Source organism: Poecilia reticulata, chromosome 22 (genome assembly GCF_904066995.2).
Source record: "Poecilia reticulata chromosome 22, P_reticulata-male-v2, whole genome shotgun sequence".
In the NCBI taxonomy this organism is placed as follows: domain Eukaryota; kingdom Metazoa; phylum Chordata; class Actinopteri; order Cyprinodontiformes; family Poeciliidae; genus Poecilia; species Poecilia reticulata.
In genome coordinates, this window is record NC_088851.1 from 8237867 (window position 1) to 8250262 (window position 12396).

Below are 12396 nucleotides of genomic sequence, written 5' to 3' on the forward strand. Positions count from 1 at the left end.
TCAGAGCAATTTTACACGCAATCATCATCCCTACTATCGCCCCCTGCTGGCTATTAGCCAGCAGGAACATTGCGAGCTCTGCGTTGGCTTAAGCACCTGCTCGGGGGAAGAGAATCACTTCCTTTGTGGGACTCACACATGACTCACCTTCCTTGCTCGTGTGTTAAGTGAATTATCTGAGTCTCTTACCCCCCCACCCCCCTGCAGAGCTGCTGACGGTGGATCCAGACAAGAGGATTAAGATGTGCGGCCTCCGTTACAACGCCTGGCTCCAGGACGACAGCCAGCTGTCCTCCAACCCACTCATGACCCCCGACATTCTCGGCTCCTCGACTGCCTCCGTCCACACCTGCGTCAAAGCGACCTTTAACGTAAGAGCGCCGCGAAAGAACCCTGTTGTCAGAAAGTAGGTGAGAATGTTCTTTCTATTCTAGTAGCGCTCTCCTTCTGGGAGCCCGCCGCCAAATCCAGCGAACCTCGTTTAAAGAAGTTGTGGAGACGCTGCAGAGTCATCGTTTGATGTCGTCGCAGCTGCATGCCGTTTGGGTTGTGCGTCCGCTGGCTTTAGACGTCTTCTGGATGCGTCTCAGTTAGATTTGAATCTGGATCTCCACTGAACCATTTTAACACAAGATTATCCTCTTAGCTAAACCATTTCTCTTCATTGTTGAGGGATTTTTCTTTTCTTTCCCGTTTGTTCTGGGGAAAATCATTCCCACCGCATGATTCTGCCACCACCACATTCAATAGAGAGGGATGGTTTGTTTGTTTTCTGCCACACTAGGCAGATTACAACGGAGTTGCTGTTGCTAAAAACAAGCCTGTCGCTATAAGCAGTTGAAGGGCAATTTTGTTCACAGAGACGTTATAATCCATTTTTTAACGGTTTTGGTTGTGTGTGGTTTTTGTTTCCATTTTATTTATTGTTTTTGGTTGTTGTGTTTTACTTTGGATATTTGAAATATTGTCTAGTACTCTTTACAAAATGAAAGTTTATTGGTCTGTGAGAGAGGGCGAACTTGCAATATTATGGCAACTTACTTGAAAACAATATTATCGCAAAAATTACTGGGACAATTTATCAGCCTGCAGTATTTGTTGTGGCGACAGGCCTGATTAAAAACACAGCTCTGTATTTAACAAACGCAACAGAAACGTTGGACCAATAAAACTAAATAAACATTTGACCGACATCGTCGTCTTCCCTCCTGTTTCGTCTCAGGCTTTCAACAAATGCAAACGGGAAGGTTTCCGCCTACAGACGGTGGACAAGGCGCCGCTGGCCAAGAGGAGGAAAATGAAGAAGACGAGCACCAGCACGGAGACGCGCAGCAGTTCCAGCGAGAGCACCCACTCTTCCTCCTCCTCCTCGCAGTCTCAAGAGAAGACGCTAACGGAGGGCGAGCCCAACCCGCCGCCTTCCAACAGCCCCGCCGTCAAAACGCCGGGCGCCGAAGAGACGGACTGCGGAGACCAGGACGCACTTTCGGCCTTTCGCTTCTCGGAAGGACAGTGAGGCGGCAGGCGACGGATCCGGACGCAGTTTTTGCTTCGACGGACCGTGGAGTCGACTCGGTCTCCGCCTCCAGCTCTGTTGCATGGACGTCTGCATGTCACCAGAACCGAGCATGCAGCAGGAGCAGCAGCTTGCACCGTAATATCAGTCAATCAATCAATCAATCAATCAATCAATCAATCAATCAATCAATCAATCAATCAATCAATCAATCAATCAATCAATCAATCAATCAATCAATCACCATTAGCAATAGCCTCTCTTCTTTTTTCTTTATCTCTGACTTTCACACTTCCTCTGTTATCAATCAGGGTCTGGACCAGGCAGAAGTTGTCTCTGTTGTCTTAAGGGCTGCCCCACCGTCCCGGTTCAGGAAGATGGAAGGGAGAGACGTCTTTACTGTCGTTATTAAAAAAACGAAACAAACAAAAAACAAAACGGCATCGGTCCTCTCCTCGTTCTTTGTATCTGTCCGTGTCTAGGCGTTTTTTTTTTTATTTGTTTTTTTTTTTAAAGGGAAACCTGTAGTATTCAAACCGTGAACGCTTTATAAGGGAGGAGAAGACGCCAAACCAAACCTCGGGTGAAATCGCGTCCGAGAGGCGGAGCTTTTATTTATATGTGAATTTTAGACTGTAATCTATTTATCATAAGCTATATTGTTAACTTATTAATGGTTCCAAATGAGCCTGAATAGATATAATGGATACATGCGAGTATTCAAAAAAAAAAAAGAAAAGAAGAAAAAACAGATATTTTTTGTGTAAGTACTGTTCCTTATCCGCAGAAAACGTGGTGGGTTTTGTAGACATGACTGCAGCTGGCTGGTTATTAACAGTTATGTAGACTTTTTAGTGTCTTGGACGCGAAGAAAAAATAAACAAAACAGCCGACGGTGTTGATGATTGTTAACTAAAAAAAATGTATGCACAAAAGATTAAAGAAGCAAACGTGAGCATTTTAGCCCAATGTGTTTTGTAGTTTCTGCCCAAAATGAAGCGTTTCTTGTGACCCTGAGAGCAGAACTGAGTTTAGATGTGGAACTACTTTAAAACTTAAAATGGCCGCTTCTCTAGCAAGGTCCAATCCTCCGGGTCAGCAGCGGTTAGCACGGCGGTGGGTTTTCCTTGGGTCGCGCTGTGTCCAAAAAAAAAAAAAAAAAAAAAGTGAAAAATTTTAATTGCGCCCTTCCCACTACAGTCAATTAGATCTTTGGGAGAATTCAGATCCGCTCGATGTGAGATGAAGTAGAGCTTTCTCTGATTGACGATTGAAATGGCCGATTTCAAGTGGTCTCCCGTTCAGAAATGCAATTACTTTGTAACAGGAAGGTAGTTTTTGTTGTGTGTGTGTGTGTGTGTGTGTGCGCCAAAATTGCAGCCGAATCAAGTAATGTCCGGTTTCCAGCTACGAGTGCAGAGGTGGGGATATTTCAGGAGCCTGCAGAGCAGCAAACAAAGTCGTGTTGCTTTCTTGGAAGTCTTCAAACTTTTTTTGTTTAACAGCGACAATAATAAGTATTCACCCATCTTGCATGTTTTTTTTTTTTTTTTACATTTTTTTTACTGCTTTGTTAAATCAGTCATGAGCAAGAAATTTTTTTTCAGTTATTTGACAAAAAAAAACAACCTTAATCTCAAAAGTGAAATCTGATTTCTACAAAATGATAAAAAATATGTAACATAAAATCAGTGACTGCGTAAATATTCACACCCTTCAAGTCGGTCTTTGCAGTTTTCCGCCAATCGTCCTCACAAAACTGTTTGAATTCTTTCGGGTGGCTTTTCTAGTCCCGCCACAAGACGATTTTTTTCTCCTGTCTGATGCGTCTTAACAAACCTTTTTTCAGATTTGCTCGTAATTTTTAGTCTTCATGCTGTAATGGCAGCCAGGTGTTTTTGTATTACAATAGACTCACAAACTCACTTCACTCATGTGATTTCTATTCCACTAATCATAATGGTACTACCAACTGGCTGGACCTCTGTTAACTTAAGTCAAGTCACTTTGAACCAAGTGAATATTTATTAAATCACTTGTTTTATGTTAAATACTTTTATTTATTTAATTGCAGAAACCAGTTTTCACTTTGAGGTTAAAGGAGGGGTTTTTTTGGGTGAAAAACAAATCAACTTTTTTTTGCTCATGATTGATTTGCTAAGTAGGTAAAAACATCCGAGGGCGTGAATACTTTTTATAGGCTCTGCATGTCTGACTCGGATTGTTCTTCATCTCTGATGCTGCCCTTGCTCCACCTCCCGTGTGTGACATAAGGAACCGTGTAGACGTTTGGTTAGTCCTAGGTTTCTAGTGCATGATATAATGTGAACTGAAACATAAACCACTTTTATCCTTTTTTATATTTATGGCCTTTGAGGCAGATTCCTACTTGATTCAGTGTGAGTTTGTTTACTTGCATATTGGAGAGCCCCGATTCAATGTGGGACTTTCAAATTTTAGTCCTTTGATTCGTTCTAAATGTACCAAACCCCGTTCTTTTTTAACGAAGACGCACCGATTGAGCTTTGACCTGCCAACACCAATTTCAGCCAACTACAGTTTCTTTTTATAAGACGTTTTTGTAGCTTTAAGGTTTTCCGTTATTCCAAAACAAGGTTACTGTATTTTCCACACTTCAATGAATGGCCTATTTTAAAACTTTTTTTCATATATACGGCGCACCGCATTATAAGGCACATAGAATAGATGTTTGCCAATTTGTTCCATACTCTACTATTGCACATCCACATTTGTAAGGAAGTGATCTCCGAGTACTTTATATAGTAGGCTGCCCCAGTCATTGTTTCACTCACGGTGTTGGTGTTGCGATATTGTGCCCAACTGCTTTCTGGGTAACACAGACCAACCAACAGGCTGCCGCCGCGGTCTCTGTCTCTCTTCTCCCACCCCTCCCCCCTGGCTTTAAATGTATTATCAAACTTTATTAACAAACCAGCGTTCTGACAACTATCCCAGCATGCACCGCGCACTTCTTCTTCTACGGGAGAAAATGAAGTCAGCGGCTGCTTACCGTAGTTGCTAGACTTGTTGTGGCTCAATATTGGTCCATATAGAAGGCGCACCGGATTATTAGGTGCACTGTCGGCTTTTGAGGAAATTTAAAGTTTTTAGGTGCGCCTTATAGTGCGGAAAATACGGTAATTGATTTCTGATTTGAAATGCTAATACTTTTTAGCATCTCACATTAGAGATTGGCATGGCTTCTGAGAACGGAGAGCCTCTTGAGATTTCTAGAAGGCTGCCAAATATTTTCAAATCCAACATTTCCATAACAGAAAGAGGTCCAAAGCTCTAAAAGGTCAGCCTTCCTGCAAAGACTTCCTGAAAGTATGGTTTTTAAGAGCTGGAGTGTTGTGTTCACTGCCTTGTAAAAAGGTGGGATGTTTGAGTTTCCCATCGGTGAGAGCTGGTAAAGCTAAAAATGGTCTGATTTCAGTCGCTCTGTGCATCTCAACTTTTCTCCCTGTGGCCTAAATATTCTAACGTCCCAGTGTTCTAGTCGGTATAGTTCGACAGTTTTTAACGCCGTGTCGTGTTAGTTGTTATGCCTCTCTTTCTACTACTTACTGAAATACTGTATTTTGTTGATTTACATATATATATGGGGGCACAGGAGGTGGGATGTGAAATCAAAATCCCGAGCTTGACCACTGTGTCCACTCAAACATTCATTCACCATCTTCCATTTTAATGCACTCTGACTCTGAACCAAAGCATTAACTTTTAAGGTAGCCGCCGCTTTAACCTGCATGGACACTCTTTCCTTTCATGCAATTATGCAAAGAAGTGTTTCATTTTTTTTATGTTCGAAATGTTCAACATTACTATTTTTTTATTTTTTTTTTTACAGTTGACTACTTTTTTTTTTCTCAGCACACCCTCATGCCTAAAACTATGCACCTCTTTTCGCCTCTGTGTCGCTTTTGTCCTTTTTTTTTTTTAAATAAAGAGAACTAATCAAATGGGTTCAAACATAAAAGGGCGTAGCACAATGTACACGTACTGTGCTTATTTTTTCTTTTTCTTTTTTTTTCGTTTTTCATCCGATAGCATCAACCATAAAAGAAGAAGTAGAGTGGGGATCGGTTGCCTTTTTAAAAAACAAAAACAACTGGAATCCTTGAAACTAAACACTACAAAGCTCTCGTCTAAGTTAGCTCGCATGAGTTCCCCGTTGCTGCCTCATTAAGCCTCTTCTTTTGTTTGGGTGTATTAATAGCTCAAGTGGAGGAAGAGGAAGAGTGTCCTATATTGTGCTCTCCTCTGGGAGCCGTGCTCTATTAACTGATGCGCTGCGCTGCTGTTTGCTCCAAAGAAAATACCGTACTCCACTCCGCGTCTCTGTGGGACCAAGCTTCACTTTCTTAGCAGGGGAACGGATCAGTGAATCACATTAAAGGGCCGGTTTGGCTCCAGAGTCTCCTGGGGACGACTCTCTCCCCTCCTCTCCCCTCGCCTTGACGAGCGCCATGTTTGCTGTCCCGCTATGGAAAAAAAAAGAGAGACAGAGGGGGAGAGAGTTACTCTGAATTTGCAAGTTTAATGAAATTTCTCCATCTTCCGCCATTTTGAAGTTGAAGCGTCACACCTGATGGAACTAATTATTTTATTTTTATTTTTTTAAGAATTCAAACACTGTTTGTGTTAGCAGAGACAGAGGTTAGCATGTACTGTTGCTAAAGTAACTTTTTTTGGAGCGTTTCTGTGTGTGTTGCGTTTATTTTTAAAATTTTTTTTTTTTTTTTTTAGCACCGAATGCACGGCTTCTCTTGTACACCGTTGGGGACAGGTCTGCTTTATTTCTTTGAACAGAGCCGATCACGGCGCTGAAGTGCCCAAACCGATTTTGACGTTTTAAAAACGACGCGGCCCTTTAATGAAGCGATTCTCCTGCCAGGAGCACTTGAGGAAAGACTGCAGTAGTGTTTCTATTTCTGCCTCAGGAAAAAAAAAAAGAAAAGGGGATGGGGAGGGATTTCAGAATGGAAAGAGGCTCATCTTGTGTGTGTATTTATTGATATAGTCTATAATAAGGGAACCACTTTTATCAACCTGAGTATGTTACAGCGTATTTGACTGAAATTTATCGAAATATTCCCAATAAATGTCTGTTCATGTCAGCAGCTTTGCTGTTTTTTTTGTTGGTTTTTTTCCGTACTGAAAGTAATGTAATGTTTATACTCGTTTCACTGACAAGGCGGAGGAGTCCAAATGGCTGTCGATTTACATTAGAGGAAAATATAAAACTTTAACAGATCTTCTTATACCTTGACAATTTTTTTATTTTTATTTTTTGGCTTAAAATGACTCTTTACGTCAACTCGATGCAAAAGCAGCCATATGGGAAGTGGTTCCTGGATTCTGACCTCTTCCAGGAGATCATTGTGACATGAATTGTATTTTTATGTTTTTGAAGGGGAAAGTTTGTAGTTTTGCATGTGTAGTATGGGAGAATGCGTGACGTCGTCACCATTTATTATTTATTTTTTGTTGTTGTCATATTGCATGTGCTGCCGCTCAATTCCGGTTTCTATTTTCCAGTGTCGATGGGTCACAACGTACTGTAGCAGCAGATCCCTTTGAAGCTGAGCAATTGTGCGATCACAAAAGAAACAAAACCAAGCTTTAAGGCCAAAAGAAGAAGAAGAAAAAAAAAGTGCTTTCAGTTATTTATTTATTTTTTATATGTAAGCGTAAGAAACGACCTTATCCCCCTTTTCAGTCGTTTATCTGTCTGTTCCTGTTCATGGCTGTTCTGTAATATAAACCTCAATAAGAGTACTTTTACCTGATACAAGAATATACGTTGTGTTTATCTGCTTTGTAGAGCACTGTGGAGATCCTCTTTTTTTTTCAGGTCACATCGGTTACTTTAACTGACCGAAAGAGGGAAAAAAAACAACTTAATTTTCTTCAATAAAAAGCTTTTTACTGGCTGACCACATCTGCATGTTGAATATGTTTTCACCAGTTCTAAGAAATAAAAGGGATTTAAATGCATGCCAGGTTTGTACAAAGAGTGACCTCTAGGTGGCGGTGTTTGTCAATGAATCTGATGGAACAATTGCATATTAGCATCTGAGCTACCACGTTTTCTGTTTAATATGTCGGAGGTAAATCATTTTAATCCTCTTTAGCAGGATTATTTTGATGACGGGTAAATAAATAATGGCTGCTGTGTTCTTTGTAGTAAACGAAACAGTTTTGTACCTATTTAGTTATCTAATGCTTCTTGTAGAAGAATATTTGTGTCTGAAGTTGTCACACCTAAAATACGGCTAGTAGATCCATCAACACAATCTTAAAGCATTTAGTAGATGTAGTAGCAAGGATAAATAGTGATAAAAATCATTTTGAGCAAGAATATATAGGTAATGTGTATAGTAAAGATGAATGAAGTCACTCTTAAGTTTTATCCAGTTACGATATTTTCTCCCGTTCTTTCTAAAAAAAAGTTTCTAAAAGTTTACCACCGCTACAAATAAATATGAAAAACTCAAATTATTTTAATTAAAACGTAATTTTGTAATCTTGTCAGCTAAAATCGCATAAAACTCACACTTGCCTCATTAGTATAATGGGTTTTGTGTGCCTGGCCTACGGTTGAATAATATTTGGCTGAAAGACTCAACATTAATTGCAGAGTTGTGTCATATCGCATGCCAGCAGCAGAGGGCGCTCTCTGAGTCTGAGCTGTTCCTTAAAGTTGAGAAAAGGGTCATTTCATGTGATTTATTTTTCAATTTTTATGTGTCTAACATTTCAAGTAAATTCTGAACACATAAAAACAACACTTGGGAAAAATGTCAACAGTTTGAAAGTTGTATAATTTAAAGCTAATTTAATCGTTTCAGCCACTTCTAAAAGAGCTGACCCTGATTAGTTATAGGTAACTAGTTTTAGTTACCTGACTTCATTTACCAGCCCAGGCTGGTAAATGAAGTATTTCTCAAAAAGTCATTGAATGCAACATTTTCTTCAGGAAGGAGAGAACAAAAGACTTTTAGTCTGTGTAATTTTGTCTGAAAGGCCTGTCCCGCTATTTTTGTCGCACCTAAATGTTTCACATCATCAAATAAATGTGTATGTCAGACAAAAATGAGCTGAGTTAAGGAAAGAAAAAAAGGTTTCTAAATCAACTCGATGTTAAATCATGAATCACCTGCCATAACCGATTACTGTATCTGTATACAAGTGCATATATATATATATTGCATCGCGGAAGAGAGAACATGTTACCCCTATTTTATCCTCTCTGCACTGGTTACCTGTCCATTTTAGAGTTCATTTTAAAATTCTTTTATTTGTTTTTAAATCTTTAAATGGCCTTGCCCCCTCCTATCTTTCTGAGCTGCTACATGTACACTGCCCTTCCCGAGCTCTCAGATCAGCGAGTCAACTGTACCTGGAGGTGCCGAGGACTTTGAGGAAGCGCAGAGGGGACAGGGCGTTTGCTGTGGCAGCTCCTAAACTTTGGAACTCTTTGCCAATGTCGGTAAAACAGGCCACTTCTCTGGCAACTTTTAAATCTGCTCTAAGACTCACCTTTTTCGGCTGGCCTTTGATTCAGTTTGAGCTGCTGTTACTTTTAGTTACTTTTATTGCTTTTTTTTTTTTTTTTAGATTACTTATTGTGATATTTATGACTGCATATTTGGGTATGTTCTTGTATTGCATTGTGTGTCTTCATTTTAAGTGATTGTATTTTTGGTGTTAGTGTGCTTTTAATTTTTATTTCACTTGTTTTAATTTTGTGGCTGTACAGCACTTTGGTCAGTGGAACTGTTTTAAAGTGCTATATAAATAAACTTGACTTGACTTATATATATATATATATATATATATATATATATATATATATATATATATATATATATGAAAACTGTATGTATATGGTGTTTTTCAATTGTACGGATGATTTCCACTGGGCCCAGATTGATAGAGCCGCAAAATATTTGAAAAACAAAGCCGAGTTGTGTGTCCGTGGCTTTGAATCCCTCCTCTGTTGGTTTCACCCCACTTGCTGCATATATGCAAGGATACAGATGGTGCACTTAAAGGGCACTTTTCCTCCAGCTAATTTTGCAACATGGATGTTCAGCAGCAGAAACTCATTACACCGCTTGTGCTCTCGCTCGCTCGCTCTCTCTGTGCAAGATGTCTTTTCTTTGAAATCTCGCCCCCCCCTGCACTAACATGCTATCCATTACTAGACAATGTGTTGCATACTCTGAGTATGTAGATGGGAGATACACCCTATGAAAACCCATCACAGAGACTCTAATGAAAATGATGCATCAAACAAGACGGACAGAGGGGAACGCTTTACCGCTGGAGTAGAGAGGATGCACACAGAGACGATGTGCATCTGGTTGATTTAAACATTCATATGAGTTTGCAAATACACGAAGGAAGCCACTGATGACAAAACTCACATTTGAAACGTATGAAAACTGGGGATCTGGGGGGGGAGTTGAATCCTTTGACATAGAGCACGATTTGAAGTCTTTTCACTCACAATCACGGGACTCATCAGTAGACTTCAGACTGCAGCGTTTCCCTGCGCAGCGCTCCTCTGTCAGTAAGAGTTTTGGATTAACACAGAACTAAAAAAAACAACCAAAAAAAAACAAAAAAAAAACAGGTTCTGTTGTGTATTTTTGATAAACATGAATAAAAACAACGGCAGCCACAAGCGCAGCTGAAAAAATGAGAAAACTGTGAAAAATGTTTTTCAGAAAGTTAGATAATGAAAGGCCAAATTTGGCGTCTTTGAAAACTATAATATTAAATGACCTCAGTAAAAAGACGACATTTCAAACAGAAATGTTAGGCTTCTACAAAACGTTGCCTATTTATGCTCTCTGAATACGTGGGTCAGGGCTGCTGTCGCAGAACATTTCTGCATTATCGACACTGATGGTTCTCCGTAGGTGTAATGGAAACTTCTTGAAGTTCTTCTGCATTGTTCTGTCTGGTCTCTCATCTTCCTCTTCGCAATAATTCCATCGAGTCTCTGTGGGGTTCAGGTCACGCCAGTTAGCAGAACAATCAAGAACAGAGGCCGGTGGTCACTGAAGCAGCGTTCGGTTTGGACAGTCCGGGCAGGTGCCACACTGCAGCATCTCCATTTTCAAAACTCAGTGGCATAATCATCAAAAAAAGTTAACAAATAAAGGTTTGAAATAGTTTACTTTCTGTGTGGTGAATCTGTAGAACACATAAGTTTCACTTTCAGAAATGAGTTTTTTTTTTTTTGCCCTCTGGTTCCCGTTTGGGTCAAACTTGGACAGCTCCACATCTCAAAGCATGCTGGGAAAACCGGCGACTCGGGAGGAAATGCACAACCCAGGTGGGAAAATCAGCCATCAGGACAACGGTGAGAGGACGAGCAGTCAGAGCTACGATAGAATAGATTAAAGCCGCGTGGGGAACGTTTGTGGGGTTTGTAATGATTTTAAAGCAGCATAGGTGCTCACATTTAGCACTAAAAAGGAATGAAGAAGTCATTCTGTTACAGGGTCTATCTACCATTCAGCCTGGTTGTGTGCATCAGTCACTCATTTGCTCACTTGTTGATGACATTAGAATCCATGATGGTGCTTTGATGTTCTCAGTGAGTCAAGAAATGGGAAAAAAAAGACACTCTTCTGTTTTAAGCATGAAAATTGCGATCGTTAAATTCGAAACATCAAACTCGATTTCTGACTCTGTTTGCTGATCTAAAGCATGAAATAAAACCGTTCCGTCTCTGAACAACCGTTTTACTCCCAGGCGTTTCCCCACTCATACGTTAATCCAAATATGAAGTATTTTAACCCCGAGTGGAATGTTATTACAAATCATTTCCTTTTGCGTCGTCTTCAACGAACAAAATGTATCCTGCTGGACTCAAACAGGGATAGTATCTGCCATAAGCAGTTACTGTACTTCGTTACTGTACTTAAGTACAATTGTTGTGTATCTGTACTTTACTTAAGTAGATTTAATAATGGATACTTTCTACTTTTACTCCACTACATTTTACAGTATCTGTACTTTCTACTTCACTACATTTTACAAAACTGTCGCGTTACTCGTTACATCCAAGTCGCATTGAGCTTTTTTTCCGTTAAAATGTGAAGTCGCAGTAAAATCCGAGCAATAACGTAACTTACGTGTCTGTTGTCACCCATCGCCTCCACCTTTACTCGCACGCGGAGCTCCAAGACATGCGCAGTGGTTTCCTCTGAGCGGGAGGAGATGTCTGTCTAATCGTCAGTAATATAATAGCGCTGCATAAATTGATATAACGACATGTAAAATCAGCAGCGCTTCGCTTTCACAGACGGTGGGGACTTCGTCCAACTTTTAGCGTCACTTGGAATGAAAGCTTAAAGAAAGGTAAGCTCCGTGGACGTGTTAGCTAGCTGTACAGAGACATGTTGCATCTGCGATGAAAAAAAGTTGTACATCATGCGCTGAATTATTGTGTGGAGGTGTTGACTGAGGTGTCGCAAATATGGGACAACGCTGTGACCAAAGTCTGCATTGATATGACATTCAGGAACAATCAGATTCTTCTGGACGGATCTTTACTGATTAAATTTATTTCAGCTCTAAGTATTTAATATCTAGTTTTTTTAAATGGGAATGTGGATCTTTCAGATCAATTTGAGAAGTAATTTTGATAGGTAAAAGTAAATTATTTTGTGTCATGTAGCGCGGGTATCTGGTCTCGACTTGGTCTACCTCTGCTACTGGCTCCTTGGTTGCCTGTCCTCTCCCACCCACCTTCTTTCCATCCCCTTTCTGTTGGATTTCTTTAAAAAATAAATGCCACTAGTGGAAAAAAAAAAAGTGAAGTTCATGTTATGTTA

General features: G+C 40.1%; 1 protein-coding gene across 6 annotated transcripts in view; it reads left to right on the forward strand.

Annotated features, from left to right (window-relative positions):
• rps6ka5 (ribosomal protein S6 kinase, polypeptide 5) overlaps positions 1–7476 on the forward strand; it is a 31799-nt gene extending 24323 nt beyond the window's left edge. For 3 of the 6 annotated variants that reach the window (XM_081603067.1, XM_081603066.1, XM_081603070.1), the window contains one exon: positions 1223–7476. In XM_081603067.1, coding sequence (XP_081459193.1) covers positions 1223–1998 — 776 coding nt within the window. In that variant the 3' untranslated portion in view covers positions 1999–7476. Of the gene's footprint in view, positions 1–207; positions 372–1222 lie in introns of all 6 variants that reach the window. The other 3 variants (XM_081603068.1, XM_081603069.1, XM_017302524.2) reach the window with 3 other exon arrangements.
• The last annotated feature ends 4920 nt before the right edge of the window (positions 7477–12396 follow it).